Raw genomic sequence first — 25,321 nt, 5'->3', positions numbered from 1 at the left:
CTCACATCCTGTTTGTGCGTCAGTCATTCTCTCTCTGTTTTTCTGTCTCCACCAGCACACTGTAAGTCGCTGCTGATGCAAATAGAAGTGGATGTTTTGAAAGTAAACGTCGTAATATATGATGTAAAATTGTGTACGTTAGTCAACGTTTGTATTACCTTGTTCTCCAGATGTCTTGTTGTTGCCAGCAGCTGCTCCTGATCCTTGTCTCTGCAACGCAAAAACAGAAAAACATGAATGAGATGGACATTTTATTTTTCACCAGACTTCAGATAGAAACAATAGAAGATTTCCCACAATCCTGTCATCATATCCAAATGAGTTGAATACGCGCCACTGGTCTTCGCCCTTTACTAATTAAGCCTCATCCTCACAATTGTTCTGACATCTACTGGGGGCTAAGCCGCCACCTAATCCACTCGCACGCTCTCTAAAGCCTCCACTCTGGAGTCGCTCAGCCAGTGGGGTCCCTTTGTTATGACCTCATGAGCTGGACAGAGGAGGCCCTGCAGGCTGAGGGCCCCGTGACAGTAACAATGACTATACGGTGTGACCAGCAGGGAAACCATGCCAGAGGTGTTGCGGTTTACTACACTTTTGGCACTTTGACACAACAGAGGTCAGAAAAATATCAACATGGAACAAAGGAACTGATCTAGTTCCCTCTGTATGTTTTATTCTGCTTATGTTACCGATTTGAAGAAAGTGGAAAAGCTCCAAAGCCAGAGAGTGTTTTCCTAAAAAAAAATGTTAGGCTTATTTTTTCGGAAAATAGTCTTTTACAGTATAAGGTCTCGTTAAACCATTGAATAAAGGCTTGAAATCCAACAAGATTCATATTTTTCACAATAAAATAAAAGTTAATAATGCTAAAATATATATTGCACATTGATATAATATCCCCACATTCTGCATATATGAAGGGTTTCATTCAAAAACAGCCTATAGTCCTAAGAGTTAGAGACTGAGAAGTCAGATTATTGTCGGTTCTTCTCGGCCATATGGTAATAATCACATTCACTCTCATTTAAATTCACTCCACATCACAAGGTAGTGTACAAAAAAAAAAAAAAGGACAGACTGATGCAAATGAGAAAAGCACCTACTGTAGCACCAAAAAGAAGCAAACACCTGCTCTATACAGTCTGAAGCCTCCCCAGATGTTACTGTGCACTCTCTCGCTCAACAAATGGCTTTCCAGATGTGCTGACGCACAACGGTGCGAGGCCACACTCGGCCGATACGACACAATCGTTGCACTCTTACATACTAATGCTGCAGCATTTATCTAAATGCCGACTCTCATTATCCCACAGCCATTCATTTCCGGCGCCGCGTTCTGTATTCCAAACACCTGCTTTCCTCACATTAAAACGCAAACGGGCCCCGATCTCTGGAGAAATAACCCAGAGTGTCTGCGTTAACGTACGTCCGCCTCCATGTCGTCTGACGTGCGAGTTTGTCAATGTTCACTTAAAAACAGATTTAACGCAAGGGAGCTGAAAGAGTTCCTCCTCATAATGAGAGGTCCACCGTCTGACTCTCCTTACGTGAATGTTAATTTTCATCATAAAAAAAGGCGATATGGCATGTTTGAAATAAAATCCCTCTACTTCTACGCAGAGGTCTGCAGGGTTGAGGCAGGAGCCGACAGCATTAGAGGTGTGAAAAGGGTAAAGCAGATATCGTGTTAGAGAGGAGAACGGGAGTGACACTCCATCACAATGAGCAGATTAGGGAAAGCTATTCTTAGAACCGTACTAGAGTCCGGCTTTTAACATGCGGCAGAGAAAGAGGGAGAAGAGATATCACAGGGAATGATGAAGGAGCCAGAGGAAGTGTGGATTGAGGAAGGGAAGTTAGGAGGAGAAGCATCATCATCATTAGTGTCTTTATTAATCACACCGTTTTAAAGGTGGCACTGGGGAGACGTGTTCTGCTGAAAAGATGCACTTTTATGCAGCATTTTGTTAGTTTAGATGTTCAATGTTTCAATGTTTTCATTTTGGGAATTACACTTTTGCTCTCTCGCTAAAAGTTGAAGGATAGATACCACTCATGGTAAAAAAAAGTAAAATTACTTTTTCGAAAATACAGTATATGTTGCAGACCGTTAACCTCAGTGCTCAGTGCTAATGCCACTAAAACCCTGATGGCATTAAATGATCCTCTTGTTTGTTTGCTGCTCCTCCACGTCAGCCCGTTGCTAATGAATTCAGCATTAGCCCTCCTCGTTATAATCGATGTCCCTCTGCCGCTGTTCAGCCCGCCTTGATGGCCCATTTATCTTCACGGCCACGACCGAAGAGCAGTTGGGATTCAGTGGAGAGAAAAAAAGTGCAAAAAAACTCCAAACTCCAACACTCTGTCACTGCCACAAACAGAACTCATAAAAAAAACATTCAGTGTAGGACACCATGAAGGAAATGCTCCCCTGTGGAAACCCCCCAGAAGCTGTCCAAACCTGATGGTGAGTTTAAATTCATTCATAACATTATTTTGTCATGTTTATGATTCCTGTCTGAAGGCTTGAGAGTCCCCCATATCATTGCCGTGTGTCACTTTGAGCCTGGCCGTGTCGGTGCAGGGTAAAATGAAATCATCGCAGGAATTACAGCGTCGCTCTCCTCCTCGTCAACGAGCGGCGTTTATTGCCAGCTGGGAGGCAGCTTGTCAGCTCCTGTTTTTGTATGCACAGCCTGGGTGGGAGCTGTGGAGATGGGATTTATTTATTTCTTCTCTAGTGAAGAAGGAACGGAGGATGAAGCGAGGAGAGCGGGATCAATACCTCCCTCTGCAGTTAACACGTACTGATACAACATTGGCACTGGGAAGATAAATGACCAGAATCAACTCTCTGACCGAGGGAAGAAGAAGAAAAAAAAAAAGGTTCAGAGACAGAGAGTTACGACTGCAGCAGTTAAAGACTTTCTCTAAGTTTCTAGAGCCTCGTAACCAAAACCTTGACATGCCTTAAAGAACAGAACGTGCTTTCTAGGAGGTAGCAAGCCTCTACCATGGCTGGAATGGGGACCTTGTGTTATATTATCTATACCATTCATATTTAAATTGTCTTGTTAAAGCTTTGTTTTGTTCATTGCATTGCATTTTGTAAAATCAGAGAAAACCGCTTGTATTTCAATCAGGCGTTTCATATGGATTGATTTCTTTTGTATTCCGTTCTCGACCAAATTTGGAGGGAAAGCACCGGGGAGGAACACAGGAAATGGTTTCATTTAGGTAGCGCGTGTCTGGCCGCCTCCCGGGAGAGATTTAGCTCCACTCTCTTCCATCGCGACCTTTCTGCAGCCGTTCCGTCGCTCAAAGGTTTCCCGTTTGGTCGCGTCAGAAGGGTTTCCGTGCTTTAATGGCCGAGGAGTGGAGAAAGGCGTCGTGCTATGTGTCCTCTTTTTTCCCCCGAGCTTCTCTTTCTGCATTATTAATCCAATGCTTTCAATGAATTTCAAACAGCGTGTGCTGTGCTTTGATGCTGGGGAGAGGGGACGGGTGGTGGTGGTGGGGGGGTTCAAGCATCCTTGCAAGCAAAACACACCCAGAAGAAATGCCTAATTTGAGGATCGGTCTTTGATGAAATTCCGAATTTTTCCCATTAAAGAAACAAAACTTGAAGTGTGTAAGATAGAGGCATTCTACGCTACAGTCTGCGTTTGCCTGTCGAGCCAATCAGGACGATACCTGTTACCGCTTTTCATGTCTGTCAGGAAAACGAAAGTGAAAGGACTCATCACATTGCTTTGTGGTGTCACACAGCTGAGGCCCCCCCCCCCCCCCCGCAGCTCCACACAAATATCAGAGGCAGATAAGAGCACAGTTTTGTTTCTCCCCGTTACTAATCCCAGTTCAAAGAGAAGAGCCGAGTCCCTCCATCCGCCTCTTGTAATGGCCATGAAATGAACTGGTGCCTGCGTTGGAGGCTCTGCGGCTGCTCCTTCACAGCGCGCTAATAAACCCACTACAGCAGCAGCTGGGTGAGAGCAGGGAAACCAGTCTGACCACACTGCACCACATCGGCACTCTCTGCAAACCAAACTGACCTCAAGCTCATCTGCTTCAGTTACTTATGTTTGTTTTTGGAGATATGATATTGATGTAAAAATTGCAGAACTGTTGCAAAAAAGATAAATATTGTATTAAACACAGAGGCCCGCTGTGAAGGTTATATTGGCTTCTGCATCATTTAAACATTCCCACAGGCCTAAGAAGGCTCAAAAAGCATATCATAGGCTGTGTTCACTCTGCAGGCGAAAGTGGCCTCGATCAGATGTTTTGTTTATATGTTACTCAGATCATTATTTATTTATTTTTCATTGATTTGGATCACTTTTAAATGTGGTCCTAAATCAGATACAGGACGTATCTGTCTCATCTGTCTTGTCTGAACATTCAAATCTGAATTTATGGGAATTTATGTTTTCATCACAGTTCTGTTCTGTGAAGCCATTCACATCTAGATCACCACTCCGACTCTGCACACACACACACACACACACACACACACACACACACACACACACACACACACACACACACACACAGAAGAAGCAGCAGCCTTTGCTCCACGAAAAGCCATAAATTAGAAATATGACTGTCTTTCTCTTTATCTTAGTTCATGTTGACATCTGCTCACGAATTCACTGGCTTCCACTGCACATCGATTTATAACTGAAAATGTAAATATCGACTTCAATCGTGTTAACTCCGGTACAACAACGTCCTGTGTGTGACGTCTTTGTTAACGACTCACTTGAATCTGATTAAGAACAGCCAAACGGTTTCATGTTCCTGTTCTTACAATCCATTTGACCGACTGTCTATAACAAACAATACAATCATACCGAAATCACCTTCCTGTCATTTTAGTTTGTTGTTCAATACCAGGTCATACTTCCGTTGTTTGGAGAATGTCTCTTTTTCCTCAAAAATATAGTTTACAGATAGGGTCAACCCGCTAGTTATTTTCTCAATCATTATATTGTTTAGTCAGAAAATAGAGAAAATGCACATCACAGTGTCCTAAAGCACAAAATGTATGAATTACTTGTTTTATCGTACTAGCGCTCCAAAACATAGATGTATTCAGTTTAATGCATACGACAAAGAAAAGCAGCAAATTCATACAATTACAAAACACAAACTAGGGAATGTTTGATTAAAAAATGACTTAAATGATTAACTGATTATCAAAATGTCGATGATTATTTTTCTGTAGATTGAGTAATTGAATTATTCCAGCTCTCTCCATCCATAGTAAAAATAAAACTATAACTGAGTAAAATGAGTTTGGTTAGAATTAAAGGTCTTAACATGACGGCACTATGAGAAGTCTCTCCTGTGAGATAACAACGCTGTCGATGTGGGCGCCGCTTACACTCAGAACGGGCTCTGCGGGGTTATAACTCGGCTCAAATACAAGACGTGACCGGAGGTCATTTTGTTTATGGCGAGAGGTGATGAGAAACTGTAACGCTCCCCGAGGGCAGCGAAGAGAGGAGGAACCATTACGGCCGAGCAGCTCTGGGGCCGAGCCAAATGTAAGGTGCAATAACAGCGAGAGGAGAGATTACTGAAGGGGGGGAAAGGCGGCTATCCTCGCTCTGCAGATAGATGAACGAGCACATGAAAAACACAAACACTGGCGAACAATTCCACACACCTTTTGGACACATCAGGAGACACTCGAGTGAATACGAACGCACCGTGAGGAGGAGAAAGCGGTAGATGAGAAACCAATCAAGCAGAAATAAAAACAGCAATTATATGACGTTGGCGAGGGAGACGAGGGAGCAGAGAAGCATATTGTTCCTCTCATTAATCATCGACAGACTCCGAGGTACACAAGGTCAACAAACAGTGTTTTGATGTGTGTGTGTGTGTGTGTGTGTGTGTGTGTGTGTGTGTGTGTGTGTGTGTGTTTTTGGGTGCCTTTTTAGGTGAAATACACAAACAGCAGAGCTACTGTAGAATACTACCGGCAAACTCCATAGTGGCTGCATCACAGTGTTCTGTGCCTCCAGGCTTTCAATTAGGATACTTCAAGGAGAAAAAAATAAACACACACACACACACACATGCAGACATACAGGCGCACACACACACACACACACACACACACACACACACACACACACACACACACATAGTGAAGCAGAATAACAGAAGAGCATGGACTGTAAGCACATTGCAAATCAGAGAAATGTAAATATGTTTTATCTCTGATTGGGCACATTCATGGGGGGGATCCTTAAAAACATCCATCCTTTGATTCTGCTCAGAGCGAGCCTTTACTTCTGTACTTTCCTCACTTCAAGCCACATTCCTTTATCTGCCCGGCAGAACAGGATGCTGCAGGAAAGCATTTTTTTAGTTTGTGTGCTGTAAATATGAGTGAAAGTGACATTAATGAAACTCAAGTGTTCAGATTAATTCTATATCGACGGATGTTGAGAATAATTCAAGCCTGCACTCTCAAATACAATTTCGATGTGGTTCCTCCTTAATGAAGGAGATCCGCACAGACATGGAGCCGTATGCTGCTCTTCCACTTTCATACATCTTTCTTATATTTTATATTATGTGTCTTCACTATTGCACTGTTTACATCACCAAGACAAATTCCTTCTATGTGCAAACATACAATAAAACACTTTCTGATTCAGATGCTAGTTATTTATTCAACGATATATATACTAGTGTTATCCTGCAATAAACAAACCATATCAAGAGTTAATGTTTATATGAAGAACGGTATGTGTTAAAACTGTAAAGGAATAGTTTAGCATTTTGGGAAATATGCTTATTCGCTTATATGAGGAGATTGATACTCACGTCTTTGGTGATTATGACGGTGCAGCTAGTTAGCTTAGCGTAGGAAACTAGCCTATATCTGTTCAAAGATGTAATAATTCTACACCTCTTAAGCTCAGTAATCAACACATTATAACTTCATTTTCAATCCGTACAGAAATCTAACTGTAAAAGTGACACCTTGCTGTATTTTCGGGGCTTTTGTGCTGGACTGTTTTATTGGCGGTACCGACTTCCTGGAGTCTCCGCTGGTTTCCTGGAAAACCCGCGGTGACGGCAAGACATTCAGCGACTGAAGTCGATTCTGCGCTTTGGTTTGTGTTCAGATTAAACAGACGGGACATATTGTGTTTATGTTATCTTGTCGCGTGGAGGCAAAGACGCCTCGTTTCCACAACGCGACACGTTGGCATCATTCACGGCGGTATGTTCCTCTGCTGCCTCTGAGGCGACGTGGTTCAGCTCGTGGTTGGTGCTGCTCTGATGAAAACCTGCGCAGTAAATCATCGTTTCCCTTTTGATCCTCTGACCTCACTCTACTGCTGCCTCTTCAGCTCTTCAGAAATCGTCCTCACCGTGCAGGCAGTGGGAGTGTGTATGTGTCTGTGTGTGCTCTTTACTACGAGTATTTTTACACGTGTGTGTGTGTGTGTGTGTGTGTGTGTGTGTGTGTGTGTGTGTGTGTGTGTGTGTGTGTGTGTGTGTGTGTGTGCGTGCGCTACAGACCACTCATCTGTATGAGCTCCATTGGCAGTTACATAAACCATACTGTCATAAAGGCTACAGGGCATGCTGAAACACTGCCAAATCAGTGCTGGGTCAATAACTCCCTGCTGCAGATTTTTTGGATTTTCTTTCCTTTGTTGGGTAGCCAGCACATGTCTGGGTAGAAGCGAACAAAAAGACTGTTCTTGCTGTTGCAGTGCAGGTCAGTAATTACCATGAAACATAATTACTGGCTTTTCCCTGGGATGTTTTGTTTCTCTGACAAGACAGACACTAGTTTGACCGCAGTAATTAGAACATAAAGAAAGTCAGTTGAAGGGCAAATAGAAGCATGAATTAAGGTTGAAATGCATCTAAACTCCCAGTTCAGAAATGCTGCTTCTTCTTCTTCTTCTTCTTCTAAAATCCATCTCTTCAGCCTCTGGCACTGAGGAATTGTCATGCTATTCAATGATGACGCCATTAACGAAGTTAGATTTTTCTCATTAAATCACGCTAAAATGCTCTTACGCCTTTTCCACTGTCTATTGAGGGACTACAGAAAGAGAGTAGGTGTGGGAATGACTGAAATGAAGCTGGTTTTGGTGTCTTTTACTATCTGCGAGTCAAGTGCTGAGATGGGGTTTTTTCTCCTCAGCGGAGCTTCGGGGACAAGTGGAGCGAATCGGCGGGGTTGAGAGGAAGAGCAGCTGACCTGCTTGTCATAAACATCAGCTGTGTGACCGTGACATGGCGACGCTGCACCTTGGCATGGTCTCGCCCGGCGAAAACCACAAGGCGCAGAAACTCAGCTGCACTCTTCCCTTCTCCTCTGTGGCAGCCGGGGACTCCTGAGGTGAACGGTTGACGGTGAAGACGACACAAACGCTTCACATTAACTGCATTGCTGCAAAGCAGTTGCCGCTGTTCTCTGTCCGCAGCCCGTTGTCGAGCCACCTCCACACAATGCACACGCCTGTCGGTGTGCGAGACACACATTCGGTTGATTTGCTTCCTTTGTGTTTTCTCGGAGGTTCGGGCTGAGGAGGGCTTTTGGTAAAATGATGAGTCTAAGAAAGCAGGCCAGCTGTCATGCAACCAAGACGCTGTCCCCAGAAAAGCTGCGATCAAACCAACTCACACTGACTCACAAACTTCTTTCCTTTTTTTTTTAAATCTAACATTTTATTTGGGGGGGGATTTTTGCAATGCAGCAGTAAAACTCTTGGCTCACATAATGCGGTCGACACCAAGCCAAGAAGTACTAATGCCTTCATGCCCCAGAAAAGCCTGAAATCACAAAACTACAAGGGCCTCTAGAATAAAATAGAAAACATTTGTTTGTCTTTTTTATCTAAAAATACTTTGATTCACAGCAATTTCCACTGAGAAAAGCACTGAGGGGAAGAGGAAGGAAGGGGGAAGAAACACATTACAGCTCCTCTTCAAATTAGTTCTTCAAACTCCCGTCTGTTACACAACTTAATGAGCCTTGAAATTGGCGAGATTACATTTTTCGGCTTTCCTTTCATTAGTGTGGGTGTCGCCGATCTCTGGGGATCTGGTTTTCCTCATTTTGGGATTGGTAAAGCGTGCTGCCACAGAGCAGCGTTGCAGCGATGAAAGGGAGCAACAAACTAACCAGCAAGCCGGTAAATAGATGAGGGAGTTCCCTGTGATCAGCCGGGTCTCTGGTTCAATCAGCCAGCTGATTTACACAAGCTGTGCGCCGGGTTAAAGTGCTTCTCTCTGCAACACGCTTAATCATGTGGCGAGAGCGAGAATCTGTTTTTCAATTAAATCACAATAAAAAAACAATCAAGCCAATGAGTTGAGATAGCAACACTTGTTTTCACAGCAAGTCCCAATTGACCCTTCGCTAAGACCTCGTAAAAATACGATTTCAGAGAAAAAAGCCAACAGAACGGTCAACAACATGCGTTGGGATGATATATCCAGGATGTCAGCGGTGAAAACAGGTTAAAAAGATAAAGATAGAAGCTAAAGCCTACAGATCACAGGGGGAAAGTAAACCAGCACATCACCTAGTGATGTTAAAATGAACACTGTTCCTGGAAAGCTGAGTAGGTCTTTATTCACTGTTACAGCCATTTTAAAGCAAAAGCAGCATGCGTGTTCAGTATACCTTCTGTAGTTAGCATAGCATCATTGCTAATGATGTGCTAATGTTAGCTCCACAGGTTATCACGTAGAAACGTAACAATTCTTCCAACATCTCCGGGTAACAGGTATCTCTGATACACAATGAGTAACCATGTCTAGCAGGAAGTCAAAACAATCCCGAAAATAAAGAAACCAGATACTACGCTATGATTGGCCAGTCTGCATTCGAGGGGCGGGACTTAGCGAAAGGTCAATTGGTTCAAGAGCGTACAGAAATGCGGTGGACTCAACAGACGTCAAGCGTTTCAGTTGATTTAAAGGAATAGTTTGAGTAGAGACAGCCAGTAAGCAGCCTTATGGTTCACCTTCATCTTATCGAACAGCTGGCCTGGCAGTGTCCACAGGCATCGATGGAGTCCAGTAAGGCTCTCATCGCGGCATCCTGGATCTGATTGTAGCCCCGCCCAACCTTTTGTTGCACGTCATCACTTTCTCTCACCTGCTGCTTCGAAGGTGCTGGTTCATCTTCCTAATGACAAACTACATTTCAATGTGGAAACGTGGAGTTGTCAGTTTCCTCCTTGGCTTAACGGTTTGCGTGGGACATTAAAGCCTCTAGCTATACGCAGCAGATGAGAATGAGAAAATCAATATTGTGTATCCCAAAAGCTTCTTACTTTGTTAATCTGTGATAGCTGATTCATAAGCATGGCTGGCATAATGCGATGATTGATGTTTTGGCTTCGTCTGGCTCAGCAACACTGACCGTTTTTTTTTTAGCTTGAGAGCTAAGACCCGGAGAGACTTGTTTGCTCAGAGGATGGCCAGCTTGTTGGCGGCCCGACTCGGTTGCTCCGATCCAGTGCCAAGCGCCCATCGGCTGCGAGGGAGGGGGGGGTCCATGTGATACAGAGAGCTTTCGCCGTACGTAACCAGGCGACCCAGTTAACGCTCCGGTCTTTCTTTTTTTTTGTGGGCCAAGCAGCAGGAGAGTAGCTATGCAAATGGACTGAAAAAAGAGCAAGGTGTTCAAATTAAGACCGAATTAAGAGGAACGAGGAATCTGTCCCTGCTGGAGCCGTCCCACCAGAGACCGTCGAGCAGAAACATCTCATTGAACAACTTTCCAGGGAAGAGAAGAGCCAGGCAGTTGATATGATAATAATGTGAGGAATCAGAATCAAGTTGTAGTTTGGATCCTTTCTTCATGCCCAGTGGGTTCCGAAACATCACACAGTTTGAAGTGTAGAGCTCAGTAATTCTAATCAAAGTAGAGCGGTGGAGGAAAATGGAAAGTGAGGAATTGGGGGGAAATAATTTAATAATACTGTTCATTCGTTTCTGGGGTTATTTTAAGACTTGGCAGCTTGGCATAGTCCAAGAGTTCCCTGACACACTCAATGGCCATTAAGAATTTCAAAAAGCAGAAGTAGGCCACAGATAACTGAAGCAGAAAGAACATAAGGCCAAACTGCCTCTTCTCTCTTTCTGTTCTTCAAGCGTAGGGCAGAGACAAATGAGTCGCTGGTCTTTAAAACACCAGCTCACGGATGTGTAACGGACCGCATTGATCCGTGATCCGTACGGGTCCCGCCCACGGTTCGGTATGCGTGTGAACATTGTATTAATTACTCAATTCAACCATCATAGTGTGAATTAAAAGTTTCACCGCAGACCGTTATAGGCCAATATTCAGTCAAAATATGCGATCGGCATTAATGCTTTCTATTCACTCATCCCTGATAGTGCTACATTGTGAGCAATACATCTGTGTTGATATCAGCAGAGCTAAGAGCTAACGGTGGTTCCATTCAGTTACATTATGATGCATTCATGCTCTCATTAATTCATGCTGTATTCATGCTCTATTCAGTAAAGATAAGTATTGGGTGAAGGTAAATTATATGTTGTCATGATGTGTTTGAATGTAATCTTGTAAAAATCGAGTTTTTGTTCAGAAACTTGACTAAATAGTTGGTTGAGATTTTTTTCACAGCAGTATACATATATACATATATATATATATATATATATATATATATATATACATATATACATATACATATATATACATATATATACATACATATATACACATATATATATACACATATATATATATATATACACACACACACACATATATACACACACACACATATACATACATACATACATACACATATATATACATACATACATACATACATACATACATACATACATAAATAAAAAAGAGTGTTCGACTTCCTAACACCAGCTCTAAGCATCTTATAATACATAATTAAAACTACAAATGCCCAAAAAATAGAGACTATAGATGACTATAACAAAGTAAAAGAATGACAAAGAATTTTTGACCATTTACACTGACCAGCTCAGGATCATGAACAGACCATCAGGGGTTCACCATCAGACCGACTGCTCCAATTTCCTTCCACCTTTTTCCATTTTTTTTGGACTACTACAGCCAACTGATCAAACCATCTAACGCCTCATAACGCCTCCTCATGTTTAAATGTGGTTCTGAGGCGCCACCTTATGAAACCATTCCTCAAAAGCTGCTGTGAATTTGAAGTGACATCTGCAGAGGGCATGTGTTGGCTTTCAGCGTGTGCCGGCTCAGACGAGCGTCGTTTGTGACAAGAGTCGCTTTGAGGAAGTACGGCGATAGAAAAGACCCGTGGGGACATGAGCGTGCTGCAGGATTTATGAAAGAAGAGAGCTGATACTTACTCTGAGCGCGTTTAATATTATCTCAACATCTGTCCAAAGACGCAGTCAAAGTTCAACCAGCAATGAACTGATTTTAAAATTCATCGTTGTGTTTGTTCGAAGTGGAGCCAGAGGATGTTTTCATATTTTGTCATAAACAATAGCATATATATGGATCTACTGGGCTCTCAGGTGGCGGGTCAATCCCAAATTAATCGAGATGCGATGACATACGTTCGCTGTCAGCTCATGATTTGTATCCGCTCCCTAAATCCATGTTTCACCTCCGCGCCAACTGCTACAAATCTCCGTCCGCGTTGCCAGTTTGTCTCATCTTTGCCCCTTCCTGGAACATCCAAAGAGACACAATGTTTACTTTGAGCAGCAGGTTTTCTTTTCCACATGAGCTCCTTTTAGAATTGAGCACAGATGTTAGGCTCCATTTAGTCCATAATGGGAAGAGCACAGAACACCATCAATAAAACTACGGCTTTTTAACCAGTCTAGCACAGTGCTGCAGAAAGCTGATGCAACTGTCCTGACCTGCTCTGTAAGTGGCCATATAATGAGATACACACTTATATTAAAATAAATGCTGTCGTATTTTCAAACTATGCTTACATCCTACTCAAAATGGTGAACTCCAGCTTCTTCCTGTTACAGCTACTTCTACTTTGTGCTCTGCAGCTCATAATAATCACGGACTGAATAAAGACACAGGACATAAAGCACTTAAATCTGCCAGGAGGAACGTTCACAATGTTCTTTAGAGTCGGAGGCAATTTGCTGATTTGACACAACAGCCCTGCTGAAGAACAAAGTCAACTGCAGCAGGTGTAAAATTCAAAATATAGAATTATTAACCTGCAATGCAACATTACCAAGGGGACCGTACGACTACCAATATTGTGTTGTTTTACATAAAAATCAGCCAAGAGGAAAAGATGTATAATTCATAATCTATCATGAGTTGATAGAAAGCAAATGATTCATCTGGATTTAATCAGACAGTATATTACAGTCTCACGAGGAACCTGGCTCCTCAAGAACAAGTCTAACCTTTGGTGGAGTCTCTTTATTCCTTATAGGTATTATACAGTATATGGCTGTGATTGTCAAAACTGAAAGAGCAAAGTCTTTATGACTTAAGCCTCAACATTACCAGAAAACCTCACTATTAAGCTCTGCAGCTCAGCTGTCGTAATAAATCTCCAGAGACTAACAAGAAACTGTTTTAAATTTCATTTGAACACCCGCAAATCTAAGTATGAACACTACCTAACGTTGTGATTCACCCTCATTCAATGTCTTGTTCTGACGTCCTCTAACATCTCAGACTCTGTGATTACAGGCTAAATATTGGCCAAAACATTTAGGAAAGCTAATTTGTCAAAAGTTGTTTTACAAATTGTTTTTACGGCTAAAAGATAACTATATTAAAAAAAAAGGAAAAAAAACGTACTAGCTCGCATCATGATATATGACTCACTACTTTTGCAACATCTAATACAATTTGTAAAATCTAATTTAACCAAATCAAATCAACAATAAGAACACAGTCTGAACTAGAGCCTGAGGGGTGGATGAGGAGGGCAAAGTTACACATTTTAACACATTTTATAACTGAGGTTTCACATCAATAGTGATGACTGAGGGCAACGAAACAGGCTGCACATTCACGAGCCTCTGCCACCATTTCTTTCCATTGGAGCAGATATCTAAACGGGGGAACCTGCAGTCACAAACCTGTTTCTGTAACCTGCTTACTTAATAAATTGGCCTGCAGACCCCTGCAGTCCCTGAAGTGTTATTTTCAGCCTCGAACCCGTTTGAGAGTGACGCCGTAATGATTTTGTGGGAGGTAGATTTGCAGCGTGCAGCAGTAATGTCGCTCCGCTAATTCAGCCTTTCCCCACCCGCTCAGCTCGTAAGGTGAATGACTGAAGCATGGTGGTGCACCGCTGCTGACGTTGCTGAAGTGCATGATTTTCATGAACGCGACGACGAGAAGACGGGTTAAACACAAAGATGATGCCTGTTATCACATATCAACACATTTTATGGTTGTCAAACTGTACTTTCACATCCCAATCTGTTGTGTTACAATTTGGATTCGGATGTAGAATATTAATGTTCACCAATAACATATAATGTTTGACCAGTTTTCATTTATTTCAGTATGAAATGTTGCACCTGAAAAGCCGAAACAGAAACTTTAAAGAGGATTTTGTTCTTTTTTTTTCTTCTTGCGTTCACGTAGTTTGATCTGACATCAACTCATCCATCAACCACAGCATGAAAGGAGCTCGGTAAACACCTTCCAAAGCACTTCACTAAAGCAACATGTTGAATAAAGATGTCAATTTATTTTATTGATTCACTTTACATCGCTATCCATGAAGCTGAGGAACAGGAACCCCGTCATCCTTTTGTACACAGCTTGTGGATTTACGGCTGCACAATAATCAAGACAACAACCGCACACGCATTACAAAAACTGTTTTCATCGCAGTCACTTAACCACCCAGTGTGTGATGGTTTCACTGAGCGTTCGGCACCGATCCAACTGATTTATGAGGCTGCGGTTGAGTAAATAGCCGCTCACATCTTCTTTGCCGTTTGATAAAGATCGTGTTGGTTGATGGAGTGTTTGTTGATTAGACTCACGAGGGAAACCTGATATGAATCAACAAGAAGACATGCGATTGTTTTACAAAGGAAATAGTATAATTAATTTAACCCTTTAAGGGAGCTTTTAATTTGATAATACTATATAAAAACACCTCTTGTGCAAAGTGACTGCGATGCTAATGACCTTTTAAAATGGTTACAAAATGTTGCCACAGCATTATTTTTTAGGCAAAGAGAGCGTGACATCATCGGAGAGTGCCATTTAAAGTTGTGATTACTTTCTCTGAAAGGTTTTTATTCAATTTTCTTCTTAACAAGACTAAGAGTCTACAGGTTGTTTGAACGCTTCCATCAGCAGGTGTAATGTTAACAAGATCATCACATAAGTTCCAAGTTTTTTAGGGGGTAGTTCTTCCTTATCCAATGCGAGGGTCCAAGGACAGAGGATGTCGTATGCTGTACAGATTGTAAAGCCCTCAGAGGTAAATTTGTAATTTGTGATATTGGGCTTTAGAAAAAAATGTAATTGAAAATTGAATATCTGTACAAAGTTTCATGGCAGTTCATCCAACAGTTGTGGAGATATTTTAATCCAGCCCAAAGTGGTGGAACATCCAAACAGATGTAACTGTCCATCACATTAAAACTACTTTTACAGGGCAAACATCTGTAGATGCATAATTCCATCAAAATGCCATTATTGCTAGTGCAGACAGTCCAGTACAACAGCAGTCACAACTGGGTGAGTATTTCTTTTTGCACGTTTTAGTCCACAAAGCCGAGCCAATTTAACCCCATGAGCCATTAGGATGAAAAACGATCTCTCCATGAGAGGTCCATCTGCCTGTTGGACAGCTAACAAGAATCTGGCCTCGACAACATCGGAGGCTGTGATACAGCAGATCAACACAATCCACAAAAGTCCCCTAATCCAGCAGTACATGCCCGAAAGCTGCTTAATATTTGATTTGAACATAGGGACAAACCACTTGCTGTTGCAGGTTTGCAATCTGTGGAGAGCAGGACAGATTTATAAATTGGCTTCTGCAGCAAAAAAATGCTGATTTCTACCCTCGGACACAAGGTACATTTCAGGGATTGAGCATCTCATGCTTCTTATGGTAAAACCTGCTGAAGTCAGCTTTTAAATGGCGTGGAGAACAAACTGAACTGTTCAGAGCACAAAAGAGAGGAAAAATAACATTCTCTGAAGTAGATTCTCACATCCACCCCACATAATGACCCTGAATGAAAATGTTTGCAAACTGCTTTATTCAACATCCAGCTTCAGTGGAGAATGCATCCAATCTGGGTGAAGACATTAAGAGAGTACATTTACTACAACTCTTCATGCAGTTCCTACCTAGACTCATATAGCCAGACCTGTGTGGAGCCAGACCTTCCTTTAGCGCTGACACAGCGCTAAAGGAAGGTCTGGCTCCACACATTACTATTCTGCTATAGGGGGGAGAAACGCTCTGGCTCGTTTGTTTCTTTAAAGCACTCACAATCGTCTTGGGCGGCGTGAAGCACAGGATGCAGCGAGGAGGAGAATGTCCGATGAAAAGGAGGCTAAAGCAGTTCAGACTACCCCAAAGCTTAGAGTTGAGTAGCATCAAACAATCCAATGTGAGGACTGGGAGGGTGATGACGTGTGAAGATGTCAGACCAGCACAAAGTATAGACACACTGGGAGGACAGATGGTCACTGCCTCAAAACATCATTCGGTCAAGAACAATAAACCCAAAGGGTGATCTGCTGTTGACGACTTCATGAACTTAAGTGAAATTTCACTTTGCTAAGTAAGCAAAGCTCTTTTGAAGCTATTCGGAGTTGCCCGATTTGTGCTGACTATTAATGTGGTGATGTCATCATCACATCCCTGGTGGGGGTTATTTCAGTCTCGGTGCTTGGAGAAATTTCAATCTCTGCTTTAAAGTGGATTAACAGCTCTTTTTTTTTTCTGTCAAATGTATGTTCCCTGTCCATGGGCTGTTGAGTTTCAAAGTAAGGCAGGGCTAATTCAGAGTAGCTTGAGTACTGCGTATGATTTCTCACTGCAGTTACTGACATAACCAAAGGCTTCTTTTAAAAATATCATTAAAAAGCATCCACAGAAGCTGGTGCTTGTTATGATCTGGCAGACCATCAAGGCTAGGTTTATGCAAATTTTTTAATTAAGTTAATTAGCATTCCTGTCCGTTCCCAGCTGGGGAAACTTGTTCTAAAATGTTGCAGGTCATAAAAATTAATGGTGGGGAAAGAACTCCCATCAGTTCTCATATGCACATACATGTGCATTCAACTTTCTATATACTTGCTTAAAAAGACCGGTGTTGGTGCATTAAGTGACAGCAGTACGTGAAAATGCTCCTTTAATGTTAATTAGCACAGAGCAGAGTATGGATGGGAGGTGTCGAGCTAAAATCAATAATGTCTCAGGGTGTCTTTGACTTAATTTAAACACCGTCTTCGAAAGTCTGAACTGCTTCTTCTCCCACTCTGCAACAAACACGGAGCGGATGTGACAGAAAAGTAATTCTTACAAGAAGCAGAAAGTTTTGGCTGCTGTCGTATAAGCTTTTTTTTTATTTTGGCCTGAAAAGGCAGCTTAGTTATGAGTCAGTGACTGCAGGAAAATAACAGCCGGGTGCAATTTTGTAGTCCGAAATTACCTGCGACTCCACAGGAGTTCAAGAGTCCTTGGAAAATGTCCCATGAAATGTGCAGTTACTCTTGAGAGTGGCTTTTTCAGTGCAAACTTGCCAAACCTTAAAAAAAAACAAAAAAAAACACTGACCTCCTACAGAGAACTGGGAAAACTTCCAATGATTTGTGGACGTCTCCTTGTTCACTGGGAAATGTAATCCTTGCATTCATCTTTGGTGTTTTGAACAAATCACGGAATTTTGTGCCTCGTTACAAAAGGTTGATGTTTCTTTAAGGGTTTTTTTAGGGGGGGGGATTCTATTTAAATAGGGTTTTTTTCTGAGCGCCGTGGGCCTTTTTAACAGCAGACATTTTGACATGTCACAGCAACAGACGCACAGGTGTAATCAGTATCATTAATCATGGCTGCATTACCTTCAGGTGTGTCTGTGGCTGGCTCACTGGTCAGACTCATGCTGCGTTCATGTCATCGCGTTTAGGTTGTAATTATGAGCTTCTGAGTCAGAGGAAACGCTCATATCGGCCTCTGAGCTGGAAGATTATGTGGTTGTGTGTGAATAAAGTCCAATATTAACACAATTGATTCCGCTAAATTAAAAGGAGCTTTTTTTTTAACTTTAACTACAGGGCGCTTCTGCATTGCGTCATTGTGTAATCTTACTTCCGTTTTAGAGGCGGAAGTAAGATTACTTTGCTTAGCGCTGTCAGCTTAATTATCCTTTACTTGCCAAAACAGTTTCTAAGCCTTTAGAAAAACATCTTTTCCTGCAAAAAGATTTAGATTTAGATTACCAATATGTTATCAATATATCCAAATAACGCCTATTTGAAAATTTACGGTGATGTTCTTGGAGCTGCTGGCTGTATGAACCCGGACAGTTAGCGTAGAAAAAGCACATGTGACAGTGTTTCTGTATTTACTCTCACTACCATAAGGGATAGACACAGGTCCACACTGCATGTTTAACCATGGGAGGTATGAAGAATAATTACGAATCAAATCAAGAACCACCAATTTGGTGACAGTTAGATGGCTAGCCAGCTAGTGGCTAGATAGCTAGCTCCTAGCTAGCAGACAGACAGGTTGGCTTAAATGGCTCTCTAGTGGATTTAAATGATGTGATCACACAAGGCTAACAGCGGGGGTAGTAACCATCTTGGACCCTGGGGGTTTTCTGGTGACTCTTTCTTAATAGGACAAAGTTAAACTGTCTGCTGTGACTCTGGGAGAATCTTTTGTTGCTTAGAGAATCAAAAACATGTCAAATACGTGAATGCAACACCACCGAGAAGGAGTGAAGACAAACGGCAAGCTATGAGACCTCAAAGATGTGAAGGCTGACTGTCATGACGGTTAGTAATGGTGTCAGTAGCTTAAACTCTACTGAGTGGTACAAAACACGATACAGCGTCTGAGTCAGCCATTTTCCACCATCTGGAGCACTTGGTAGCTTTTTGTTTTTTTCAGTCTCTCGTGTGCGCTTGTTCATTCCTCCTTGACATGAACGCACTGACAGCAAGCTAAAGCTTTAGGGACTTTGATGGCTCCGTTGGATTTTTTAAAGCGGTGGTTCATTTGCCAAGAGACCGATAGAGAAGCAGCAAAAGGTAAAAAAAAAAAAAAAAAAAAAAGCTAAGATTAAGGGGTAGAACTATAGTACCTTAGAGTGTTGTACAGGTTTGTGTAGATAAGGAGGGGGAGAAAGAGGGAGGAGGAGAGAACAAGGGCAGAGGGTGTGGTGTGGAGGAGAGAGGCAGCGCTGCAGTGCTGACCACTGCGAGACGCATCCATCCGGAACGTGCTGAGCTGCTCTGCTTCGGGTAACTGGCTTCAACTCAAGTTTGACGCCCGAATTCTTTGATTGAGAACACCTCCACTCTGCAACATTACTTGACACAACATAAACTAAGCAGAAAAAAATCATTGCACATCCCCTCCTCTTCCTCCTCCTCATCCTCACATTCGCACCAGGGCCCTGATCTCCTTAAAATGACACCTCTTTTAATCAACAGGAGTTGGCAGCTTATCTTTGCTTTGCACATTATTACCAAACAAAAAGGCTCAGGTGGTTTTGCTGCCAGCAAGGGATTCAATTATTTAAAAGCTGTTTTAGCTCCTGTTGTGTGCGCGTGCGTGTGCGTGCGCGTGTGTGTGTGTGTGTGTGTGTGTGTGTGTGTGTGTGTGTGTGTGTGTGTGCGCGCGCGTGTGCACCCTGACTTCATCTTTTATTGAGGCAGCCGGTGAATGACTTGTTACAAACAGCTCACAGGGAAGTACGCTGATGTCTGCCACCGATCCATTTGAGGGGAATGACAGACCACATACCCACCAGACTACAGGATTGAACTCGAATAACTCTGCCTTCTTAACCTGGAGGCATTTGAACACTCTCTTTGTAACCTGGGTACCTGAGTTTGACGTGCAAGGTCTGAGGAGGTTTACTGCTGCTGTTACACACATGTACGCCCTTATTTTCTCTACTTCAACACACGCACAGGGAGACACAAACACAAATGTGCATGTAAGCACATACTCTTAAAAAGCAAATATATACCCACATACATACGTGCGCAAACAGGAATACGCCGACAACTGCACCTGCATCTTACTGTTCTAGCGTCCAGCGGAATACACTAGAAACTGCTTGTTGGATAAAGTGTCGAAGCAGAATTTAAATGCAAAGCCATTAATGTTCAATCTCCATTCTTTTCAAGAGGCACAGTAAAGAGCAGCAGTGAAAAACTCAATTTAGCAGATTATTTTGTTGTTTTTCAAAAATAGATAACATTTGCTGCAAGTACCGTTTTGGTATTAGCTTCGTTCATACGATAACGTTAATAATTGAGATTGGACGTGAACTGAATTTTAATTCACACATTAACTGACGCGTGGCGAATATTTCAAACACTGACAACTAGTTGTCACTTGGTTGCAGATAAGTCTTATGACAGTGTCACTCAACTGGCAATCAAAAAACAATCAAACGCCTCAGCGTCTGTTGAGAAAAAGATTAGAGCATCAGCTCTTTATAGAACATGATAATCTCTTTGGGTACTCATGTCAGTCCTGCTATTGGGTGAAAATATACCCTCTACTAACATTTTATAACATGCATGATATTTCCTAAAATTGTGCCCAGCCACCCCCCCAAAAAAACTAGTGATATTAGCATGGTATTGCACTTTAGAGTGTCTGCAGATTAAAGATTACCCATAAAAAGAGTTATTAATGTCCTTCTCCTTCCACTTTCAAACGCATGGAGCTGTAACATCTGTGACTGTGCGGCATCAGAGGGGTGCGAGCTGTGGGAAAACCTCACAGCAGTTTTCCATTGCATGCTGAAACCCCCCTGTGGATTCTATTTATACTAAGACATAAACTACTATCATCCACAAACAGGTCCACTGTATCCTTACAATATATGAGACTTTAAATCACTATGTTTTTATGACCTACAAAGTAAAAAAAACTGTTCTCTTCTGTCACATTACGCTTCTCAACCTGTTCACGTTGCGCTCAATTTTCGGCACACTGGTGTCAAACCACGAAGATCAAAATCCCGATTGAACGTGAAGTAGGTCTGAAACATCGTAGTGAAACATAAACACCGTTATCTATTGTAAATCCACTCTAGTGCCGCTTCAGGGCACATATGCGCCCTGGGGTTCCCTCTACTTTGACCGAGCAGCTGTGCAGCATCTGACGCTCCGTAATGATTTATATCCGCGATGCAACAGTAAATGTCGGATCAGAAATCTCATCAGTTAGCACAAAATCCGTCGACAACAGCAGCTCGCCGTGGTCGTTAAATCTCTCATAAACGACGGTTCCCCTTGTGCGCGTTAGCGCGCGCGTCGCGCGTAAATGGGTTAAACCCGACCGTTTCTTTGTTTTTAAAAAAAAACATAAAGTAGTCCTACCTCGCTCATGATGGACGGTAAAGTGGAGGTTTTCTCGGCTGCTTCCAGTACGCGAGTTGCGGAGCGAGAAGTTTCAGCAACAGTGGTCTTTAAAAGAGTGGCTCGCCGCGGACAGAGGAGCTTTATAAAGTGTTAAGCCCAACTCCTCCGTGTCATCGCGTCACCAATAAACCAATAGGAGTGCCGTGGGCAAATGTGTCTCCCAAGTTACCACCCAACTCTTTCAAATATGCATACGCTGGGTAAGCCCCTTTTCATCAGAATCAGCCAAACGGAGCTCGTCTCCTCCTGTTGACGGGAGCGCCGGGAGGCATTTCATGCACCAGTCATCATGTCATCAGTAGAAATTGTTATTTCACTAAATGTACCATTGTGACTCCCACCTGAGTGCGTGCACTAGTGCGTGGGTGTGAGCTTCGAAAAAGCTCTAAAGTAAAATGATGTTCCGCCTTTGTGTCTTTTATTTGAAAAACAGGGATTTACAGTTTGCCTGTGGTGCTTCACTGCAACATAATGTGCTTCTTTTAATGCACTATAATGTTTATATAAGGTCCCTACATTACATTTTATTGTTGTTTTATTTCATGGAATGTGTTGTGATGTTTGCCGGGCACTCCCCTCACATTTATTGTTAATTACATCCAGTAAAGGTTTACAGAATAAGCTAATTAGATTTTCTCTGGTGAATTCCCGAACAACAGCATGTTAAATTTATTGCATCAGAGAGACCGAGCGTTGCGTTTTACGTTTATTAAATTTCTTACTTGAAAGAAAAAGTGCTTGTGATTTTCTCAGAAAGAACAGTGCCTATTTCCAGCAGCCTTGTGTAATCCCTTTGCTTCAATCTATCTGCATCCAGCTCGATCCATTCCCTCCTTTTCATCCCCTTCAACATCAATTTCACAAATTGAGGTGGCTAATCATCGTTTGTCCTAAATCCATACGTCCATTTGTAAAAAATTCAATACAGGCGGGGTTTGTCAAATTGAGTATTCAAATAGCAAACAGCAACTTCACTCAAGCCAGAGTAACCTCCATCTGGTTCCTGCACATCTAAGTGGAGATGGATTCAGACAAAGACAATCGGCACCAATATTCACAAAGCTCTGATGTGGATGTAACATGAAGGCTGTGCAGCTTCCTTATGGAGCACCGCTGGAGTCCCAATGGAATCTTGATGGATGGGAGAATTGGAACCCGATTACAAATGAAGCCTAACATCTCTGCTGCTCCGGCCTGACCTGTGTGTCTCTTGGGTGTCTGTCAATGCGCCTGACAAGCTGGAGCGGATCTCCAATGAAAAATAGCTTCGGGGTCCTTGTTCTGCAAAAAAAAAAAAATAGTCCTCATATCGCTCTGCTCAAGACAGTTTGAGGGAAGGGAGTCGTGTTGGTAGATGTATGTGATGCCTGCAGCGTAGCCAAGCTCATGTTGTCCTTCACAGCGTATCAGGACATCTGCGGGACATGTTGAAGCTAGAGACGCCGGTCTGATCACACGTGAGGAGGTGGTTTGAACGGGTTGCACCTAAAGAAGTGTGCGTTAGGGTTTGACGAGTCATTCCCGCGGCTATTTCCCATACACTTGCACAGATTTTGAGTACAGAGATGTTTTACGTCTATCTTCGCAGAATTATCAATGCATGAGTTCAGACATTTGGACAGCGTAGGGAGACCTCTATGAATTTAGAAACTTCTTTAGTGGAGGGATATTGTGCAGCGATGAGCCGCAGGAGAAATCTGAGTGAGACCGACCTTCATAAAGTTGTAGCTTCAGGGTGTTGATCAAGTCCGCCTTGAGACGATATGCGCAATGACGTAACCAAACGCAGCTAAAAGATACATTGATCAGAGATGAAAAGGAACACAACTGCATTTGTCTTCGAGGTAGAATGCAGTGAAACATTTCAAGCAGGATGCCACCTGAAGGCAAGACGTGATGTTTAAGTCAGAGGAACAAATGATTGCACATTGTGATTGCCGGGGTACGTGAAGGGAAATGTATGCCGGCAGTGTTCATACAAACAATCCGTGATGAGATGAGCGTAATGTAAACCAGCAGGGCTCTGGATCCACGATTGATCAGCACGACTCTGCAGTCACTCATGTCAGGTTTGTCCATCATTCATGTGGGACCTGAATTGATTCGCTTCGGGCTCAATGGATTGTTACATTGCAGTCTCTTTAATGGTAAATGTTGCACTTGCTTATTTTATTTTACGTAAAAGTGACGAATGAAGGTTTTGCAAAAATCTGCAATGGATTTTTTCCCCTGCAGGGCACTCGTTATCTGTTTGTGATTTTGCACTTAACAGTCTAAAAAAAGACTCCACATCCTCTGCTATGACCGTAGTTCTTACTCCTGTGGTGGTTACAGCCAAACCTCACTCCACACTGTGTAAATGCATCGCGACCGAAAGCTGAATGTGTTATTATGTTGACTGATTATATCACATTGTTCTCTGCTCCTTTGATCTCTCTGTGAGGTCTTTTCTGTCTGTGTCTTATGTCACATTCCACCGCGTATGTCCGCTTTGTTGTATTTCCATCAGGGTTGTGTCTCATGAATTATTCTGAAGAAACACCTTTATTCTGCTTTGTTGTGTAAGTTGAGTTGGAGATACTCCTCCCTCGGAGAGTTGCACGGCATCTTCCGTGTGTGTTTGTGTTGACGTGCTGCATACATATATGTAAATATATGTTAACTAGGCTTTTTGGAGACGTTTGAATAGCATTTTTCCAAGATTGAAATTATTTTGCTGTTTCATTTGGAAGCTCCAAGTACACACAGAGAGAGAGAGAGAGAGTCCATGCTCTCAGTCATTTTAAATGTCACTATAAAAATATCCATAGTTTGCCAGGCGCCATATGTGATGTAATACTGTCTGATATTGCTTCCTCTCTTTTGTGCTCAGCTAAGGCCTGGAGTCAAAACAGCTTTTCATTAATATTTATTTAAACTGATATATATTATATCAGCATAAACCCTTTGATATGTACCACCTCGTTTTCAAGCCGGTCCCAAATTTCAAGCTGCACTGAATAAAATGTACCAAGTACAAAGGTGTTGCTGCTGATCATAAAGATTCTGGTATTTTTATGCTTAATCATTTTGATTCAACCTAATTTCTTTCACCTTAAAAAAATGCAAAGGCAATAGTGGATAACAATTGAGCTGCTAGGACATATGTTGTTACAGTGGCTTTGTTCTGTGATCAGTAGTGTAATAACCAGGCAGAAACCTCCGGATCTGACAAGTGAAGCCAATGTGGCAGTGCCTTAATAAACTTGCATTCTCTCTAATGGCCATCAGGGGATGACTCCTCTGGTTGCAAACATAATTTTGATTATATGGAAGTCTATGAGAAAATGAGCAGACGTCTCGTTTTATTTATTACCTCAGTAAACATTGTAAGCATGAGTTTATGGTCTCAATCGCTAGTTCCAAGTCTTCTTCAATCATTTAGTAAATTCTGATCCCATTTAGAGTAAAACAGACCATTAAGCAGAGTGTGCTTTAGAGCCAAATACGGCGTCCCTATGTAACTCCTCCGCTGTCCAACTATGGTCACTTCTGTCTTTTTGCAAAAAAAAAAACAAGATGGCGACGGCCAAAATCCAAGATAACGATGGAAATATTGCCGAACTTGAGGCTTCAAAACCGCAGTCCAGAGACAGATCCTGAAAGTAAGTTATCTTACGGCCAAAGCATGAAAGTTAACACACCTGG

The 25,321-nt window shown here is 42.3% G+C and overlaps 1 protein-coding gene across 1 annotated transcript in view; it reads right to left on the bottom strand.

The window, feature by feature from the left end:
- The window catches only part of pcp4b (Purkinje cell protein 4b), a 31,919-nt gene extending 10,146 nt beyond the window's left edge, over positions 1–21,773 (bottom strand). The window contains exons 1-2 of the mRNA XM_068714707.1: positions 21,593–21,773; positions 159–210 (exon numbers count right to left, since the gene is read on the bottom strand). Of these exons, the coding sequence (XP_068570808.1) occupies positions 159–210; positions 21,593–21,601 (61 nt within the window). The 5' untranslated portion in view covers positions 21,602–21,773. The remainder of the gene's footprint in view (positions 1–158; positions 211–21,592) is intronic.
- Positions 21,774–25,321: the final 3,548 nt, after the last annotated feature.

The sequence above is a fragment of the Cebidichthys violaceus genome, unplaced genomic scaffold (genome assembly GCF_023349555.1).
Source record: "Cebidichthys violaceus isolate CVI_PGR_0920_01 unplaced genomic scaffold, fCebVio1.0.p SCAF_1, whole genome shotgun sequence".
NCBI lineage: Eukaryota > Metazoa > Chordata > Actinopteri > Perciformes > Stichaeidae > Cebidichthys > Cebidichthys violaceus.
This window is presented reverse-complemented; position numbering and strand designations above follow the sequence as displayed.